This window comes from Argopecten irradians, chromosome 3, assembly GCF_041381155.1.
Source record: "Argopecten irradians isolate NY chromosome 3, Ai_NY, whole genome shotgun sequence".
In the NCBI taxonomy this organism is placed as follows: Eukaryota; Metazoa; Mollusca; class Bivalvia; order Pectinida; family Pectinidae; genus Argopecten; species Argopecten irradians.
In genome coordinates, this window is record NC_091136.1 from 13,162,434 (window position 1) to 13,183,809 (window position 21,376).

Sequence of the window (21,376 nt, forward strand, 5' to 3'; positions counted from 1 at the left end):
ATGGATGAAATCCATTCAAGGATGAAGGAGGAGTAGGATTTTAAAGCTTAAAATAAAGAGAATTTGCCATTTTGGGGCCCACCCCTCAGCCCCTAGGTGTTGGATTAAGCTCATTTATATAAAATATGATTGTCCTTCCCCAATAATGTTTCACACCAAATATGGATGAAATCCGCTGAGCGGTTAAGGAGGAGTAGCGTTTTAAAGGAAAAAGTTTACGCACGACGGACGGCGGACGACGACGGACGAATCATGACGACTATAGGTCATCTAAAAAAAGAACAAAAGAGAACAACTGTTATGGCATTTATTCAGGAAATGTTTGAAAAAGGTCTGTTTTACACCTAGATATTTTATTCGATTTTACATGTACTTTACAAAATGAAAAACAAAGTGTTTTGTTTTCATGTAAGATTATACGTAAGTGTGTTTTGTTTTCATGCAAGATGATACGTAAGTGTGTTTTGTTTTCATGCAAGATGATAGTAAGTGTGTTTTGTTTTCATGCAAGATGATACGTAAGTGTGTTTTGTTTTCATGCAAGATGATAGTAAGTGTGTTTTGTTTTCATGCAAGATGATACGTAAGTGTGTTTTGTTTTCAAGCAAGATGATAGTAAGTGTGTTTTGTTTTCATGCAAGATGATAGTAAGTGTGTTTTGTTTTCATGCAAGATGATAGTAAGTGTGTTTTTGTTTTCATGTAAGATGATAGTAAGTGTGTTTTGTTTTCAAGCAAGATGATAGTAAGTGTGTTTTGTTTTCATGCAAGATGATACGTAAGTGTGTTTTGTTTTCAAGCAAGATGATAGTAAGTGTGTTTTTGTTTTCATGCAAAATGATAGTAAGTGTGTTTTTGTTTTCATGCAAGATGATAGTAAGTGTGTTTTGTTTTCATGCAAGATGATAGTAAGTGTGTTTTGTTTTCATGCAAGATGATACGTAAGTGTGTTTTGTTTTCAAGCAAGATGATAGTAAGTGTGTTTTTGTTTTCATGCAAAATGATAGTAAGTGTGTTTTTGTTTTCATGCAATATGATAAGTAAGTGCTTTTGTTTTCATGCAAGATGATACGTAAGTGTGTTATGTTTTCAAGCAAGATGGTAGTAAGTGTGTTTTGTTTTCATGCAAGATGATAATAAGTGTGTTTTGTTTTCATGCAATATGATAAGTAAGTGCTTTTGTTTTCATGCAAGATGATACGTAAGTGTGTTTTGTTTTCATGCAAGATGATAATAAGTGTGTTTTGTTTTCATGCAAGATGATAGTAAGTATGTTTTGTTTTCATGCAAGATGATAGTAAGTGTGTTTTGTTTTCATGCAAGATGATAGTAAGTGTGTTTTGTTTTCATGCAAGATGATACGTAAGTGTGTTTTGTTTTCATGCAAGATGATAATAAGTGTGTTTTGTTTTCATGCAAGATGATAATAAGTGTGTTTTGTTTTCATGCAAGATGATAATAAGTGTGTTTTGTTTTCATGCAAGATGATAATAAGTGTGTTTTGTTTTCATGCAAGATGATAATAAGTGTGTTTTGTTTTCATGCAAGATGATAATAAGTGTGTTTTGTTTTCATGCAAGATGATAATAAGTGTGTTTTGTTTTCATGCAAGATGATAATAAGTGTGTTTTGTTTTCATGCAAGATGATAGTAAGTGTGTTTTGTTTTCATGCAAGATGATAGTAAGTGTTTTCATGCAAGATGATTAATCTGTGTATGAAAATAATATCTATTTCATGTGTACATGTAAATGCTAAAACAGATCTATGATTAAAATGTCTTTTGACAATATGATTTATATATGACACGTGCTCCACGTGATTTAAAGGTACATGTCATATCACTTTAAGTTAATCTTCTACATATGTACAACATGTACACAACTTTTGCTTGGTTTCAATATACATCTTATGTTTTATACAAATAACCCAAAATGACAATACAATAAATAAATCAAAATTAAATGTATCAATCAAAATATATGTTTAAACATAGATTAACTGTGCGTTCCATATACGCATATGTTGTATCTCAAATGGAACGCGCCGTACCAGTAGAACTGTACCGGTACAAGTGGTTCGTTTTCAAAAGGGGGCCGCGGTGGCCGAGTGGTTAACATGTCCCGACAAATTACCACAAGCCCTCCACCTCTGGGATGTGGGTCCGAAACCCAAGTGGGGCAGTTGCCAGGTACTGACCGCTGATCGGTGGTTTTTCACCAGGTACTCCGACTTTTCTCCACCAACAAACCTGGCCACGTCCTTACATGACCCTGGCTGTTAATAGGACGTTTAACTAATAAAACTAAAGTTTCAGAAGTATACCACTTGGTTCCAAGATGGCGGACCAGATTTTTTTTTTCATTTGTAATCATGTTTTCTTTGTTGAAAACAAGACGGAAATTATTTATATCTGATGAAATAATTACATGGATTATTTATTTCAATGTTTTCCAAAACTATCTTTGTTTTACATTTATATCCATTTTATTGTTAACACCGAAAATACTTGGCTTTTATATTCGCAGCATATCTTTCATATGGGTGCCGCGATCATGGAAAAATCCAAACGCATTCCATTTGGCGGTGCTGTATCATGTTAGTACAAACTGGTACGAATCCGCAAATGGAGCGCACGGTCAGTGTCCGGTTAAATATATCTCTTAAATGACAGTACATGCAAATTAGACTCATAAACAATTATCTTTAAAGCTTATCAGATTGTTCATATCATAAAAGATAAATGCTTAATTTTATTAAAGTAATTAACAGCAAGGAATTCAATTACAGTATTGAAATATATTTCATATTAAATAACAATCATATATATATATATATGTATGTGTATATAAATATTGTGTCGCATCAGTTCAAAACCACTGTGACTTTAATTCACATGCGGCTTTGCTGCATTGCATAGTCTATGGGACTTATTTCTTACCATTTTGGTCAGAACGAAGGAGCCGATTGTTTTCTGTCCAAATGATAATACTCTTTTATTTATCATGTGATACTATCTAAATGGATTTCATGTCTGATATGTAGAAACTATGCATAAAACCATGTACGTTTATTAAAGGTTAAAAGCGATTTCCCCTTTGTATCACTAAAATTGCAAGCAATTCTCCCTCAAAATATCTTATCGGGAGATCAGTTCCGCATTTTCTGACTTCCAAAATGATTCAGTCGGGTATGGATAGCCATATACGATAAGTCCAATATTCCGGGTGGCACATAGTTTTACAACAAATGATCTCAAATTAAGGAAAGATCACAAAACTTAACCGAACTTTAGACTGATGGAAGTTATATGGCCAACATCCAAGTCATTGTTACCTTGTAAAAGAATGCAACATTTCAAACAAGAGACCTTTAACGGTTACACGAGTTCTGATACAGAAAGCCACAAAGATATATTAACACTTTTGGCTCACTGAAGTCAGGACCAACGGGTGCTGTCGGTGTGACTTGTACATAGTGTTAATTATGGTTTCTGATTATTTAAGACTTTGTCTCAGGTGACATAAGGGGATCCTCAACCCGTTCTATGAGTAAACAATCCGGCACAGCCTATAGGTAACTTTCCTTCCATTTCCATTTTCCTAAGACGGTCGAGTATGTCAAAGCGTGGGATTTTTTCCAGATCATGCCGAAGTTGCTGCACAGTGTACCGTTGGAACGTATGCATTAAATACTCAAATGGACTCTCAATCCTTTTATTCTTCCACAGTTGTTCAATTTCCTGTATCTGACGATAATTGAGATGGTGTAAATCTGCCAGATTCTTCCAGTTATTCATTTGAGAACAGTCCAGCTGGTTGCGAATATACTCAACAATAGGGAAAGCAAGTTCATGGATATCCACTTGGTTTTCAGCTGCCATGACGTCATTGGTTGGGTCTGTACCCCCAGAAGCTCCATCTAAAACACGGATAAACAGGTAATAATTGATGTTTTATCTAAACAAGAGCTCCAAGGGCATTAAATGATCACCGGACAATCTTAGGATCAATTGCATAGGAGTAAGAATAAGAAAACAATAGGATTAGAATGTAATATATATTTTCAATATGGCTAATTATGCGTCCAGCTCATATTTTGGAAAGACATGCCAATAATGTCTGTGTGTGTGTGTGTGTGTGTGTGTGTGTGTGTGTGTGTGTGTGTGTGTGTGTGTGTGTGTTTAAGGGGGGGGTAATAACAATACATAGTCCGCCAGGCAAGTTTTAGCTAACTCGCACTGCTAGAAGTTAGAAGCTTAAAATGTAAGAAATGCTCCTGATGTAAATCATTGCAAACTCAAGCCCATCCCAGGGGGACATTCTGAGGCACCAAGGATATGAGATTCGAATGTGTCGAGAACCTTCAGACCATTCAATTATAAATGATGCATATATGATATATATAAATATATTAGAACTAACCTTCACACCCACGACGAGTGTTTGAATTTCCTCGACCAATGGTGCTCCTATTCTCCTGGAAAACAAATCAAGTCACAATATAAATCCTTTACAACTTTATGACAACATATAGGCCAGAATACCTAGAATCTAACATTTCGTTCAGATAATGAACAATAAGGGGTTCAGAAGGCCTGTATCACTAAAATTAAATTTTAGAGAAGAAGATGTTTATATGAATGTCACCATATTGACCCCTTTTGAGCCGGCCCCCCAGGTCCACAACAAAATCCAGTGTTGCACAAGTCAAACTCATATGAAATTACAAAAAAAATAAATCACAAATTTCAAAAAAAAAAAAATTATAAAAAAGAAAACATTCATAAAAGATAAACCCATAAAGAGGTTATAGACATAATGCTACATTGACATTTTGTTTTAAATCTCAACTTCAAAGCCGTTTATGTGACTGTACCGCGTCAGAATTTTCCGCTTGGCAACAGAGAATGACATTGAGATAACGTTATAGTGTAGCCGCAGTTACATATTTTTGTTTAAAGTGAAAGTAGAAATAACTATGCTACCAATACGTTTGTTTCATTATATATTCAATGCCAGATTTTCAACAGTGCAGTAAGTCAATACACACCATAGGCAATGCAAAACGAAACATATGACATCCGCAAGAGATCAATCGTCTGATGAGTCAGGGGAGATAACTCTTTTGCTGACAGAGATCCTTTATACATGTATACCAGTCAACTTAACTGCATTCATAACAACTATATTCTACGATTTGGTAACAGTTATAAAAGAACAACCAAACAAATATGTATAGCCCAGTTTGTTTTTTTACTATTTTTGTACCTACCCTTTGATGTGGATCAGTATGCTCAATCGATGGATAGTCTCCAAATCTGTTACCTATTGAAATGAAACAAGATATTCTTGAGTGAGTTTGGTGCCCACCGTTGTATGATCTTTGTAAGTCGATGGGAAGAATCTCATCTCTGCTGTCCTTTTCCTTTGCATACACATAGAAAACCTTCAGATAAAGTCTACATAGCAGAAAGACACTTCAATATTACCAAATTCAATATGGCCACTCACAGCCATATTCACCTACTAGTAATGTGTTTGGATTTGCCCCCAGGACTACGGACCAAGTAGACTAAGCAGTTCTGAGGAAGGCCTTGTCAGTATTGTGTCAAAATCAAAGTTGACCGGTTCAAAAGTTTATCAGCAATGCTGTTTCCTGATCATTCAAAAAAGGACCGAGATCGTGTTGACTTTCAATCAGTCCCAAAATATATGCTCACGCGTGGTAGGGAAGCCTATGCATGAACTTTGAGAAATACCTTTTAAGTACTTTCTAAGAAATAGCGGTAAAAAATTTCAACTATTTCGACCACCTTGTTGACTGACTGATCCCAAAATGCAATATGCACACCTTGAGTCCAATTTATGTGAAAAGTAGTTGGACGGAAGGATGGACTGACGACGGACGAAAGACGATTTGAATAGCACACTGATGATTGTGGGCTAAAACATTTTAACACATATAAATCCTCATTTGCATGTAATCATTTTGGCTATTGAAAAGCCTCAGTAATTTTTAAAGGATATTTACCACCTGTATATATTTTGAAACAAGGCTATTAAAGTCATATTTCAACATGACAACATCTGTCATGTTGAAACATGACTTTAATGGCCTTATACGGACCCGCCCAAAACGGCCTGAAACATGTCAGTGGCCATCTTGAATTTCAGATCGAACAAAATAATTACAACACTAGGTGGGGACTATGTCAGGATCATTTAAGACAGTTTTCAGCTAAATTGCATTGAATGAATTTGAGAAGTGCAACATGTGTTTTCAAAATGGTAGCTGTGAAAGCTATCTTGAAATTGGGATTGACTCGAAAAATAGCATCACTTGGTTGGGACTCTGTTGAGAATATATCAGACAAGTTGAATCCAAATCGCAATTGCGGAGCTTGAGAAGAAGTGCAAAATGTGCTTTCATGATGGTGGTCATGACAGCCATGTTCACACTTTGTCTGAACACTTTCATAATGATTTCAGACAAGTTCTCACTAAATTTTAGTGGTCAAACAGGAGAAGTTCAAAATGAGTTCTCATGTAGGAACCTTGGTGGCAATAGTGGAATTCGGATAGAACCCGAAATTAACAACACTTGGTAAGGACCATGTCAGAATCATTTCAGTCAAGTTTCAGCTAATTTTAAAATGTAATTTCCTAATGGTGACCACCTTTATATTTACTCGAAATATAGCAACACTATATTTTGGGAAGGATTGTCGAAGGACTCCATAAAGGGTATATTGTCGGATTACTATGGTCTTAATTGACAAGAGATCCCAGAGGGATCTTGGCGCCCACCAAAGAATTATCTATATCTGACAAAGGAAAGATGGATCTTTTCTCTACTTTTTAAACTTTTTCAAACATACTACATATAAAATTTGAGACAGATCGCTTCAGTACCTTTTGAGAAATAGCGGTAACAAACTTCCAACTATCAAAATCCAAGATGACTCCTTGGCGGCCATCTTGTTGATCAATCGGTCCCAAAATGCAATATGCACAACTAGGTCCCTAGGGGAACCTAAATATGAAATTTGAGACAGATCCCTTCAGTACTTTCTGAGAAATAGCGATAACAAACTTTGAATATCAAAATCCAAGATGGCTGCCTGGCAGCAATCTTGTTGACCGATCAGTCCCAAATCACAATATGCACAACTAGGTCCCTAGAGGAACCTACATATGAATTTTGAGACAGATCACAGCAGTACTTTCTGAGAAAAAACAGAAATAGCGATAACAAACTTTGAATAACAAAATCCAAGATGGCTGCCTGGCGGCCATCTTGTTGACCGATCGGTCCCAAAATGCAATATGCACAACTAGGTCCCTAGGGGAACCTAAATATGAAATTTGAGACAGATCCCTTCAGTACTATCTGAGAAATAGCGATAACAAACTTTAACCATCAGAATCCAAGATGGCGGCCTAGCGGCCATCTTGTTCACATCGATTGGTCCAAAAATGCAATATGCACAACTAGGGCCCTAGGGGAACCTACATATTAAATTTAGAGAAAGATCCCTTCAGCACTTTTTGAGAAATAGGGATATCAAACCTTAACTATCAAATTCCAAGATGGCCGCCTGTCGGCCATCTTGTTTTTCCTATCAGCCTCAAAATCTGTATGGCACAACTAGGGACCAAGGGTAACCTCCATGTGAAGTTTGAACAAAATCCCTTCAGTAGATCTCAAGAAATATTGATAACAAACTTCAACTGCCAAAATCAAAGATGGCTGTCTGGTGGCCATCTTGTTTTTCCGATCAGCTCAAAATCTGTATGGCACAACTAGGGACCAAGGGTAACCTCCATGTGAAGTTTGAACAAAATCCCTTCAGTAGTTCTCAAGAACTATCGATAACAAACTTCAACTGCCAAAATCAAAGATGGCTGTCTGGCGGCCATCTTGTTTTTTCCGATCAGTTCAAAATCTGTATGGCACAACTAGGGACCAAGGGTAACCTCCATGTGAAGTTTGAACAAAATCCCTTCAGTAGATCTCAAGAAATATTGATAACAAACTTCAACTGCCAAAATCAAAGATGGCTGCCTGGCGGCCATCTTGTTTTTCCGATCAGCTCAAAATCTGTATGGCACAACTAGGGACCAAGGGTAACCTCCATGTGAAGTTTGAACAAAATCCCTGTAGTTCTTTTTAAGAAATACTGATAACAAGCATTGTTTACGGACGGACAGCGGACGACGGACGCAGGGCGATTTGAATAGCCCACCATCTGATGATGGTGGGCTTAAAAATGCTCTTTTTACTTTTATTTCCAAATATTCAAATAACGTTTTCCTGTTGGAATACCAACCTAACAAACAAATGGCAATGAAAGGATGTAACTTGTTCATTTGATAAAAGAGAAGCATATCTATTTGCTTAAAATTTGAGACAGAAATAAATTGAGAAAGGGTATTAGATTTACAATATGCCAAAGCTTTTGCTTTTGTAATGTAATAAAAATAGCACAACTAATCATTAATAAACATTTCTTTTACCTGTATAGGACTGCATGGTTGAATGGTGATCTGTAGCTCCGGATCCATGTCTGATGTTTGGTTCAAGATAACCTGCTGTATGTGACTGTATATTATCTGGAAGAGACCTTAGTCCTCGTGACGCCCCATCGTCATTTGATAGTAAATTAATTTCTGTCTCCTGCTGCAGATTTGGCAAGCTCACAGTGGAGGTAATGAATTGCCTTTGCGAGGTCAACCTCTGGGGTGGGGAAGCCATCCTCAAGGCTAAAGAAGTCATCCTCTGGGGTGGAGAGGTCATCCTCTGGGGTGGGGAGGCCATCCTCTGGGGTGGGGAGGCCATCCTCTGGGGTGAAGAGGTCATCTTCTGGGGTGAAGAGGTTATTCTCCGTGTGGAATTAGGGACAACATTTAAACCTGTGGCAATATTCTGCATTCCAGCCATATTTCTATTATGCGTACCACCTTTTGGCGGTATTTTCTGTATACTAGGCATACGTGATTCCTGTTGCCACATCTGGTTTCCTGGAACTCTGATCTTTGCCATTCCAGTTGCAATTAGATTCATCTGGATATTAAGAGCACTTTGTTCTTGTGAACTCTGTTCCTGCGTCTGGTTCACCCTCTCATTTAGTAGTACGTGCCTCTGCTTTAATCCTTGACCATCTTGTGACCTTTCACTGATATCTAATCCTTCACTTTGCTGAGGAAATCTTTGTGCTGCAAGTGACCTCTGTCTTTGCTGTGACTGCTGACCAAGACCAAACTTTTGGTGCTGATGGCTTCCGAAGCTATTGCCACTTCTATCAAGCTTTCCACTAGCATCACTCATAATCATAGAATTGACCTCATTCGATTCAATAGATGGAATGCTGTCAGACTTCCTTCTCTCAACACAATCAGCGCATACCCTGCTCATTGCGGTAGGACCAAATGTTGGAAAAGAAACAACAGGTTCATCGATGAAATTTTCATTGTTTTCAACGGCCAATACATCGTTGGGTTTGTTACAATTTACACTGAGTCTTGGAGGTAAAGAGTGACCTTGACTCTGAGGATTAAACATGGATTCAGACAACTCATTCTCTCCAAGGTCATCCAACAAATGATTCATGTCACCAAGGACATATGATGACACAATATCTGACTGCTGACTAAGTGGCTCCTCGCTGAGAAACTGCAACCCTCCTGGACCTCGACCCAAGCTTCCATTGTCATTCAAACTTGTATTCATGGCTGCATGGTGAATAAGCTGCTGCTGTGGATGATTTGATATAAACATCTCTTCTGAGGAAAAGCTGTTTTCCTGATTCTGTTCAGGAACTCTTCGAGAACCATTGTTACTTAATGTCACATGATCTAAGTTATATCCCATCAAATGTGATCCAGCAGGCTCAGACTTGAATTCTGGTTCCTGTTGAATTTTTGGTGATCTTGGCATTGGCACTGACCTTACCTGACCCTTGAAGGGTGCTGTCATGGAGTTACCAATGGGGGACATGCGTGTTCCATTCACTGAATCTGTAGAGGACATGGAACAATGGTGTTCAGTAGCTCTTCTTTGATAGTTGTTTAAATCCTCATTACTTGAAGATGAATCTAAAAACAAAGTTACACATTGTACCATTTTTCTTTACGAGAAATTTAAGGAAATCTAATGTAGATAATGTTCATGTTTTCATCAATATTATTATTATTATTAATATATATACATGTTTATGTTAAATAACATGAAGAAATGTTTATACTTACTGAAATTAGAGACCAGGACACTTAAAACTTGTAACAAAACGGGGACTCTTATTGAGGGATGCAAATGTAAGATGTAGATGCATGTACAAGCTCTAGAAAAGTCATATTTCAACTCTTTGTTTACTCAAGACGCAATTATTTGTCAAAGTGAATATGCATATGCTTTCTTTCAGAAAGATACATTATGTTGAAATTCACACGTGAAACAGTCACAAGTTCATACAAAAGGCCCAGATGAACGATATCACTCACCTGGGTCTTTTATGAATTATCACAAAATCTCTTACAATTAGAAATAGCAAAATTGACCCAAGATTGTTTAATTTTGAATCCCCATTAATATACAGGGTTGCTATCAATGCAAGAGAGTTTCAGAGAAGATATTTATATAGATATCGCCAGATTGAGGGGTCAGCCACACCATTTGTACACTTTTGAATCCTAACCCTATAAGATTACAACTATTGCAATATCAGTGTGATCTATTGCCTAACTTTAAAGAAGAAGTCTTTTATACGAAAATATCTAAATTGACACCTTTTGCTCCCCCAAGGCCCTCAATAAATGACTTTTTCAACTTTTCCTTTATAAACAATCTATTGAGTGGAACTCTACCTGGTAGTGAGGGCTGCCTTAGGTAGTAGGAAGGTAGTGGACAAACACTGGACTCCTGTAATGAAGTTGTACTCATCCTTCCCCATTTGTCAGATTCCAGAGCTCGGCAGGGCCAACCTTCATTGGCAGGGACACTGGTGTTCTCTTCGTTAAAACAAAATTAGGTCATGTTTACTTTATTATCATCTTATTTGGATTCCGCCACTATCACTACTAGTCTGGACGCTTATGTTACATTTTTGGATGTTAGCGATGCATGTAAGGCAAACCTTTACTATGAACTAATACAAAAAATATTAAAATTGTTTAAAGTCTAATGTGGTTTATGCTGCACTACATTTTGTTGTAAGTTATATGTTATTATACATTGTTAAACAATGTTCATTTTGATATAATTTATAACATGGGGACGAATGTAGTATAATATAATAATGATCTGAATTTTAAAATTAGGAATTTCAAATTTTCAAATGTGTATCTTGTAAAGTTTTGGAATCTGTTGGGTTATGCAAATGTGTATCTATTTACAATGGCATGTGTATCTACATGTAAAGCCTAATTGGAAGCCAAGTTATGTTGGGGTCATAATGTAACCCTAATTATACCTATATGTCGGTAATTATGATACCTCCTACCCCCCCGCCCCTCTCTTCAAGAGGCGAGCTAATATTATAATCCTCACAAATGATTTCATTTAACATTAAAATATGTCAAAAGGGTGATTACCTTCACATTTTGTGGCATGTGCTATCAGTCTGTAGGCATGGTTAGCGATATCTTCGAGTTCACGATCAGCACACTGAACAAGAACCTGTTCAAAATTTTCTGGGAGGTCAAAATCCTGTTTGAATTCCTCTAGGTCCTCTGGAGGTACGTCTTTGTTGATCAAAATAGGAAAACTCCCATAACGAGAGGAGAGAAATTCTGAAAGAGAAAGGCCATGTATATACAAGAGTGTAAACTCCCATAACGAGAGGAGAGAAATTCTGAAAGAGAAAGGCAATGAATATACAAGTGTATAATTGACCTCCTTTAGGACCTAAGGAGCTCTATAATGGACAAGGTCAAGTTTTCCATTATTAAACAATCTATTGAGTGGAAACCCTACCTCCGGTAGTGGTGTTGCCTTAGGTAGTTTGGAAGGTTCAGATAGTGGACATTACACTGGCTCCTGTAAAGAAGTTGTACTCATGCCTTCCCATTTGTCAGATTCCAGAGCTCGGCAGGGACCAAACCTTCTTTGTGTTGGCAGTGGACATTGGTGTTCTCTTCGTTAAAAACAATAAAACTTGCCCTCTGGAAACTAAATTATACCTTATGCCCATATTACTTGTCTGGATTCCATTTTTGGATGTTAGCGATGCATGTTAAGGCAAACCATTTACTATTTAATAATCCTAATGCTCTATAATTTGATTAAAATCAAGGCAAAAATCAATGTGTTAATTATTAATAATGATCTGATTTTCAAAATTAGGATATTTCAATATTTTCAAAAATGTGTATCTTGTAAAGTTTCTGGATATCTGTTTGGATGGTATGCTGTGCTATTTACTGATTGGAATCTGTATCTCATGTAAAAGCCTACTTCCCAGCCAGTTATGTTGGGGTCATTAAATGTAAAATTATACCTATATGTCGGTAAATGTATTACCTCCTACCACCCCCGACCCTCTCTTTCAAGATGGGCGAGATAATAGTTTAACTACTCACATATGATATTCATTTAACATTTAAATATATCAATCAAAGGGTGATTACCTTCACATTTTGTGGCATGTTGCTATCTGTCTGTCAGCATGGTTTGCGATTTCTTCGAGTTCACGATCAGCACACTGAACAATGAAACCTGTTCAATAAATTTTCGTCAAATTCCTGTTTGAATTTCCTCTAGGTCCTCTGGAGGTACGTCTCTTGTTGATCTTAAATAGGGAAAACTCCCATATCGTGTGAGAGAAATTCTGAAAAGAGATAATGCCATTGTATTATACATGTGTGTAATCCTCTTTTCGTTGAGGAGAAGAAAATCCGAAAGATGAAAGCGCAATGAAATTCAAGTGACTCCTGACGTCACAATCAAGAAAACACTGACGTGCATCATTGCATTTGGAAAAATAATAATCCCTTGGAAAATATCAATGGAATTTCATACGTGTAAATGTATTTCATTTTATAAAGTTGATCCTGGGAAATTAATTATAAGAGTATTGAAGTCACTATTTTTTAATTTCATCGCTGGTATGAAATAAATTTTGTTTGCAAACTTTTGTGAGATACGCGGATTCACACAGTTTGCAAACAAAATTTCTTTCATACCCCGATGAAATTGAATAAAAATAGTGACTTCAATGCTTAAATGAAAAACTGGCATAAATTTCTTTGAAATTTTTCAATAATCAATACTGTATTTTTTTCATCATTACCCCTTAACTCACCAAGAATTTTTTCAGTTCAAGAAAATGTAAAATAAATTTTGTTTGCAAACTTTTGTGAGACACAGTTTGCAAACAAAATTTCTTTCATACCCAGATGAAGTTAAAAAATAGTGACTTCAATGCTTAAATAAAAATTGGCATCTTTGAAATTCTCAATATTATAATTTTTCATCATTACCCCTTAACTCCCAAGAATTTTTACAGTTCAAGAAAATGAAACTTTTATTTCAAAGTTATTTTTCACATTTTTGCATCAACAATTTTGGTAAACAACCCACATATATTTAGAAAGTTCCGACAACAATCTTTTCAATTTTTGTAAGAAAAATTATGTTTTTGCATGACGATGTTACTATAGGAACCGAACCGAACATATATATTGGCTCAGTAGACAACGTTAGTGGGAGTGGATCCTGCAAATGATTAATGCAAACAATTTCTAATGCAAACAATCGCAAATGGAACTAATGATAAACCCAAACGATAATGATTAATAATAAAAGATTGCTAACGATAACGATTGCTAACGGAATTAACGCAAAAGCAAATGAAGGATTCAGATATTTAGATCTTGTGAGACTATCATTCAGATCAGATATCTAGATCCGGTAAGACTATATTCAGATATCTACATCCAGATATCTAACTAGGGTATGCCTATTATTCAGATATCTAGATCTAGTAAGCCTATCACTCAGATATCTAAATCCGGTAATAGTTTTATTCAGATATCTAGATCAGGTAAGCCTTCTCATTCAGATATCTAGATCTTGTAAGACTATCATTCAGATATCTAGATCTGGTCAGCCTATCTTCATAATTATTCAGATATCTAGATCTTTTAAGACTATTACTCAGATGTCTAGATCCGCTAAGCCATCTCATTCAGATATCTAGATCTTGTAAGACTATCATTCAGATATCTAAATCTTGTAAGACTATCTTTAAGATATCTAGATCCTATAAGCCATCTCATTCAGATATCTAGATCTGGTAAGACTATCATTCAGATATCTATATCCAGTAAGACTTTCATTCAGATATCTATATCTAGTAAGCCTATCATTTAGATATCTAAATCCAGTAAGACTATCAATTCAGATATCTAGATCCAGTAAGACTATCATTCAGATATCTAGATCTGGTAAGACTATCATTCAGATATCTAGATCCGGTAAGACTATCATTCAGATATCTAGATCTTGTAAGACTATCATTCAGATATCTAGATCTTGTAAGACTATCATTCAGATATCTATATCTTGTAAGACTATCATTCAGATATCTAGATCCGGTAAGCCTATCATTCAGATATCTAGATCTTGTAAGACTATCATTCAGATATCTAGATCCAGTAAGCCTATCATTCAGATATCTAGATCTGGTAAGCCTATTATTCAGATATCTATATCCAGTAAGCCAATATTCATTCAGATATCATCAATAGATCCAGTAAGACTATCATTCAGATATCTAGATCCAGTAAGACTATATTCAGATATCTAGATCCAGTAAGACTATCATTCAGATATCTAGATCCGTAAGCCTATCATTCAGATATCTAAATCTTGTAAGACTATCATTCAGATATATCTAGATCCAGTAAGACTATCATTCAGATATCTAGATCTTGTAAGCCTATCATTCAGATATCTAGATCCGGTAAGCCTATCATTCAGATATCTAAATCTTGTATGACTATCATTCAGATATCTAGATCCAGTAAGCCTATCATTCAGATATCTAGATCCAGTAAGCCTATCATTCAGATATCTAAATCTTGTATGACTATCATTCAGATATCTAGATCCAGTAAGACTATCATTCAGATATCATTCAGATATCTTCAGTAAGCTGTCATTCAGATATCTATATGTATGACTATCATTCAGATATCAAGATCCAGTAAGCCTATCATTTCAGATATCTAGATCTTGTAAGACTATCATTCAGATATCTAGATCCAGTAAGCCTATCATTCAGATATCTAAATCTTGTATGACTATCATTCTGATATCTAGATCCAGTAAGACTATCATTCAGATATCTATCCTAAGATGTCATTTCAGATATATAAATCTTGTCATTCAATATCTAGATCCAGAAGACTATCATTCAGATATCTAGATCCAGTAAGACTAAGACTGTCATTCAGATATCTAGATCCAGTAAGACTGTCATTCTGATATCTAGATTCAGTAAGACTATCATTCAGATATCTAGATCTTGTAAGCGTATCATTCAGATATCTAGATCCGGTAAGCCTATGATTAAGATATCTAGACCCAGTAAGCCTAATTATTATCTTTATACTATTACTATCAGAGGTCTACAATGAGAGGGAAGGATGAAGCAGTCGTGGAAGGTCAATCACAGGTCACAAAGTACACTAGCTTATTGGTTTGAGTATCTTGTTACAGTGTCCAAGGGTCCATTTCTTCACTCTTCTTATAAGCTCACCTGTTATTTTTCTAAAGAACTTAAATGCTTTCCTGTGTTGAGTCAATGATATTAGTGTGGAGTCCAAAATGAATATTGTAGTTCCCCCAAAATCGCTCTCCAAAAAGGTACAAGCATGTGGTATATCACTGATCCCTGTAAATGAGAAGGGAAAGAAATAAATTCAAAATTTATCATTTCATATGTTTACACAGACAATCAGGAAGTAAGGTAGATCTAGATGGAGTTGTGTATTCTATACACAGGCTGTGTATTCTACCCAAAGCAGCCATGATGTTTGTGGCATTGTCGTAGAGTAAACAGAGCTTGCTAGCTATACAGGTGTGTGGGGGTAGTTTTAAAAGTAAAGTGAAAAAATTATCTTAATAAAGAAATGAATCCCTGATACACAACAAAGACAGGATCCCGTAAATGGTGAATTAGTCACTTCCGCTGATGTTCCTCGATATCATTTAATATCACTGTGTTGTCAATTAATGACCATCATTAGATTAAAGATGCTCCATCGCCGACATAGCATAAACGATTTACATCAATTGAACAATAATTGGTGTTTAATTGTAAGTATATATATATAATAAATTTCAAGAAAAATCCTTACGGACGAAATATATAAGAAATGAAATCAATAAGGACTGACTAGTTACGCGAGTGCTTTTGCCACATTATATATATATAAATGTTTCGAGAATTCTGATACAGATGTATAAACCCTATATGCATTGGCCCATTTTACACACATCAGGTTTTTTAAGTCAGCCAGGACCACTTATATAAGGCCCAAAAAAAATGTCTGTTTAGGGTTACCCGACCGACCCTAACTTTTTACCCCAACCCTATTTTTTTCCCCAACTTTTCAAAGAATTTTTTTTTAAAAAGTCAGGATTTCGATCTCAGACTCAGGTTCCGGCCATTATTTTAGAGTGAAAGACACTAAAAAGAGATCCTCCCGACCTACCGACCCTTTTTTTTTGCCAATGTAACCCTAAACAGATATTTTTTTGGCCTAATATGAGCATATTATTTTGTATACAATGTACAGGTAGTGCCAAAATTGACCACAATGTGACAACAGATTAAAGAAAAAAAAAAAAAAATGATTGGTTACCTTGCACAGGCAGAATCCCAGAAAAAGCAGGCTTTGGTTCTCGACTAGTCAGCAACTTTGCTAGTTTCAAAGCAAAACCATTTCTTATGTCATCTGCACCAGAACAAACTATTCCTGAAATTTAAGCATTTAATTATCATATCTTTAAAAGTTGATCAAAATAAATTCTATTAAGGTAGACCGCCCCTTCTGGGTTTCTTTGAAAAATTTTGTTATATAATTTTTTCGATATTTTAATCTTAATGGCATAGTCCAGTCCCAATATATATACATACAGAATGTGTATTCCAAACATGCTTCAAGGCATAATACCCCCGGAGCTAGGGAGGGTGCATGCGTGTACATGAGGTACAGAAATTGTATGGACAGACTATTCCACCCAAACAAAATCCAGTTTTGGCCCTCGAAAAAAAGGTATGAAATCTCAAACATATTAAATTGCAAAACTTAATTTACACAGAAACATCTGTATGATATATCTTTATATTTATACTATTTAACAAAAAGTCTATAGGCAGGCTATAACGGTCACCTAAGTTCAGATACAGAATGAAACAAATTAAGATATATAAACACTATATTGGCCTAACACTCCACATGATTTGTATTTGTCATCACTTTAAGCTATTTTCTAATATGAATGTACACAACTTTTTCTTGATTTCAATATAGATCTAATGTTTATATATCAATATATATCACTCAAACTAACAATACAATGAATAAATCAAAATTAAATATATTTAATTATATATATCAAAATATATTTCAAATTTTGTAAAGCACTACATGTATTACATAATATGTAGAAATATATGTTTGAACAGAGATTAAGTCTCTGGTTTAAATATCGCTAAAAATTCAAATGAAAGTACATTTGTAAATTAGACTCCACAACATTTATTTTTACATATTGTTCATATTATATATGATGATGAATGTTAATCTCATTAAATCATTTAAATTTATTAAAGTACATGTATAATTAACAACAGAGAATTCAATAAAGTCTATATGGCTTAAATACATGTAACTGTATTATCACTCTTACACTATATAAATACTACCTGCATTAGAGGGTGACAGTGCCTAGTGTCATCTGGAGGATATCACTGTCACCCGAGGCAAAGCCGAGGGTGACAGTGATATTCCCAGGGGTGACACTAGGCACTGTCACCCTCTAATGCAGGTAGTAGTTATTTTATTATACCAAAAGTCTAGAAACAAAACTAGTTTTCAAGTATTTGCAATCTATTGAAACATTTTAACTGATTTTAGCAAAAGTCCAACAGTCACCGTCGGCAGTAGAAAAGCATATCAGCTTCTACTCAGTAGCACTAACTACCATTGCATTATAAAAAAGAATACTCACAATAAGCATTTGGTGAACATTTTTGTTGTCTTGTCTCCTGTGTTTGTTAAAATCTTAACGTTTTTTTATAAATCTCAATGAATTATGGTTTCGTCCCGTCGTCTTTTTACAACATTAGCAACGTCACGAAGACGCTTGAAATCGCATGTCTTCCGTTCACCTAATCACCAACAGGTTCATAAAAAACAACATATAGCGCTTTGACGGTAAGCGAAAAGGCATGAATGGAAAGCTCCGTCGTTAATATGAAAAAAATACTGATAAACAGACTAATTTGGCAAAACTATTGCGAAAGAGCTCCAGATAAATTTTGACGCGTCGTTTCAAAAAACAAAGATGGCCCCGAAAAAAGAAACGAGTGCGCGTCTTTTTCGGGCAGTTAATATTTTACACTGTCAAAAATACACTATCACCTGTTGCTAGGGGGTTGCTACGAACGTGTCTATTGTTTCCCATTGTTCTAATGTTACCTGTCGTGTGATAGTGTAAAATACCAAATATCTCTCGACCAATCAAAATGCAGGATTCTCACTTAAGGTATAATAAATATAAATATCACACTAAATCATTATAATTTATGACAAAAAAAAATCATAATTTGAGTAAAATTTGATTAAATAAGACTAAAAAGCAACTGTTACTTATGGGGAGACAAGGAAGATATATATCAGTATAGATACATGTAAATACTACAGGTAGTCAGGTACAGGTATGTATCTCACACAGGTGTTCAATGGCACTGCCCATTACCTATATAGGTGTTTAATTAATAGTCACACCTGACTGGACGCAGTGCACTACTAGTTTAAGCTTACCTGTACTTTAAATGTAGTGCACTAGGCCCACTAGTTCACCTGTAGTTTAAAATGAAGTACACTCCGAGTGCACTAGGGTGTAAAGGTTAGCTTACACTCAACTGTAATTTACATTTGTACCTGTAGTTTAAACGTAATAATGGCTACTAGTGAAATATCATCCTCGATACTCCAGGGGTTCCGATCACTTACAATCTCTATACCCCTGAACTATCTCATAATAAAATTCAAGGCAGCTCAAAGGAAAACGTCTGAACCAATCATAGACCAGCAACAATTTCCTTTGAAGACTGCAGAGAGACGACGCCCAACTTCAAAGCCACACAGTCAACCACAGTGTACCGTTATACGACTCTTTGAGGTACATCAAAGGACAAAATTACCTGTTCTGTTGCCACCAGTTTTACTATGAGATAGTCCAGGGGTATAGAGATTGCAAGTGATCGCGGAACCCCTGGAGTATCGAGGATGGTGACTATGTGTAAATTATCATTTGTGAACTTCACATACATGTAAAATAATGTCATACAACTGTAATATTCAGCATGTTTTAGACTTAGACACTTACGGAAATTCATCTTCAATCCCTTTTGATGCAATTTGTTGTTGATCTACAGTGTAGCGCTGAACTATTTTCAATCATCAGATATTATGATTTGTCACTTTCAAACGCTGTCGTCGGTCCTGTTCACATCGCTATATACGACGATCTAACTTTAGGTGGGTGATATTCTGCGTTATTATTCCGTGTATACCGATAATCTTGGGTCAACTCGTTTTAACCGACATGATCCCGTGCGCGCATTGTCAACTAAATGCGGTTCAATGCTTATATCTACAATTGATGACATTTATGTATGAAATCTCAAGAATTCATTATCTTCATAGACGCGGGACTTGCAGATCATATACATACAGTTGTTTTAAAAACTGGTTAACTCTATGGCCGAGTTCACGTCAAATTCGCGGATTGAGTTGAGAGACGTCCTATTCTATTTATATACTCTAATTCGAGAGTCGTGAACAAAACGCGTTACTCCCGGTCGTGAGTAATACCTGGGCCGTTTTCGTTTATTCGGAACAACCGGTTCGACCGTTTGTTAATGTCATTATTTAATGTATAAATCCTGACGGGTCATCAGTTTTAATACAGGCCTGTGAGGGCTTTGTCAAAGTTCGTCTGAAAACAAAAAACACCAGCTACTGCAGGTCCTTTATTCATAAACGAACAACTTGGTCCAACCAGCTATCAAAACGTATAATCGTAAACGGTCAAGGATGATCTAAACTGGTACACGGATAAAGGTCAAAGTTCAAATTACGTAACTCGAGTTTTGTTTTAAACACGCGCCGCTCATTTTTACGTACGCGTGTACACACTCGCCCTACTTCAATTTCTTAACAACCACATTTATTCCAAATAATTTTTTTTCGCTTCCCTCCGCATATCCTCATAAATCTATGGATGGCCGAATAGGTTATTCAAAGTTATTTTTTTTTTAGAATATTCACAATTTTCGGCTAATAAATTAAGCGTCACCTCTGAACAACAAACATAACAGTAAGATGTATATGTCGACCATACATACCATTAGTACCATTAGTGTATGGGACAAAACATCCTCTATACTCCAGGGGTTCCGATCACTTACGATCTCTACACCCCTGGACTATCTCATAGTGAAATTGAGAGGAAGGCAGCTCAGCTGAAAATATTTGACCAATCACAGACCAGCGAAGATTTCCTTTGAAGACTACAGACAGAGAGAGCGACTCCCAACTTCAAAGCCACATAGTCAACCACAATGTACCGTTATTACGGCTCTTTTGATGTACATCAAAGGACTAAATTACCTGTTCTGTTCTGTTGCCTCCAGTTTTATAGTGAGATAGTCCAGGGGTGTAGAGATCGTAAGTGATCGGAACCCCTGGAGTATCGAGGATGATGTCGACCATACATACCATTAGTGTACACGAAACGTATGCGAGAGTCAAATATGAGACAAAAGAACAGTCAATATAATTTATAGAAAAACAAACTGAATTGGGTGTACATAATATGCCACCCCTTTATAACATGTAATGTTTAATACTAGAAATTCTTATTAGACAATTTGACGGGTTTTTAATTCGTTAACAAGGAATTTCAGACAAGGTCATTTATATTTTGCAAACTTGGTACCCTTTATCTAAACATGCTACAATTTCAGGTCTAGACCTTTCAGAACGTGACATAAAGTAGTTTAAATATTTTAGGATTTTTGGTCACATTAACAAACTCTATAGTCATTGATGTCGGCATGCTATGAAAACATATGAACAT

The 21,376-nt window shown here is 35.8% G+C and overlaps 1 protein-coding gene across 1 annotated transcript; it reads right to left on the reverse strand.

The window, feature by feature from the left end:
* Positions 1-293: 293 nt before the first annotated feature.
* LOC138317593 (uncharacterized) lies at positions 294-20,048 on the reverse strand. The gene is made up of 9 exons (XM_069259369.1): positions 19,622-20,048; positions 16,867-16,980; positions 15,759-15,893; positions 11,590-11,787; positions 10,864-11,007; positions 8,518-10,095; positions 5,273-5,325; positions 4,423-4,477; positions 294-3,919 (listed from the first exon to the last, which is right to left on the reverse strand). The coding sequence occupies exons 1-9, from the start codon at positions 19,629-19,631 to the stop codon at positions 3,534-3,536; spliced, it is 2,673 nt and encodes an 890-aa protein (XP_069115470.1). The 5' UTR covers positions 19,632-20,048; the 3' UTR covers positions 294-3,533.
* Positions 20,049-21,376: the final 1,328 nt, after the last annotated feature.

Coding starts and splice junctions, on each gene's coding strand:
- LOC138317593 (XM_069259369.1), bottom strand. Junction 15,894..16,866: donor TGGGATTCTGCCTGTGCAAG/GTAACCAATCAT, acceptor TCTCATTTACAG/GGATCAGTGATATACCACAT. Junction 3,920..4,422: donor CACTCGTCGTGGGTGTGAAG/GTTAGTTCTAAT, acceptor TCCGTGTTTTAG/ATGGAGCTTCTGGGGGTACA.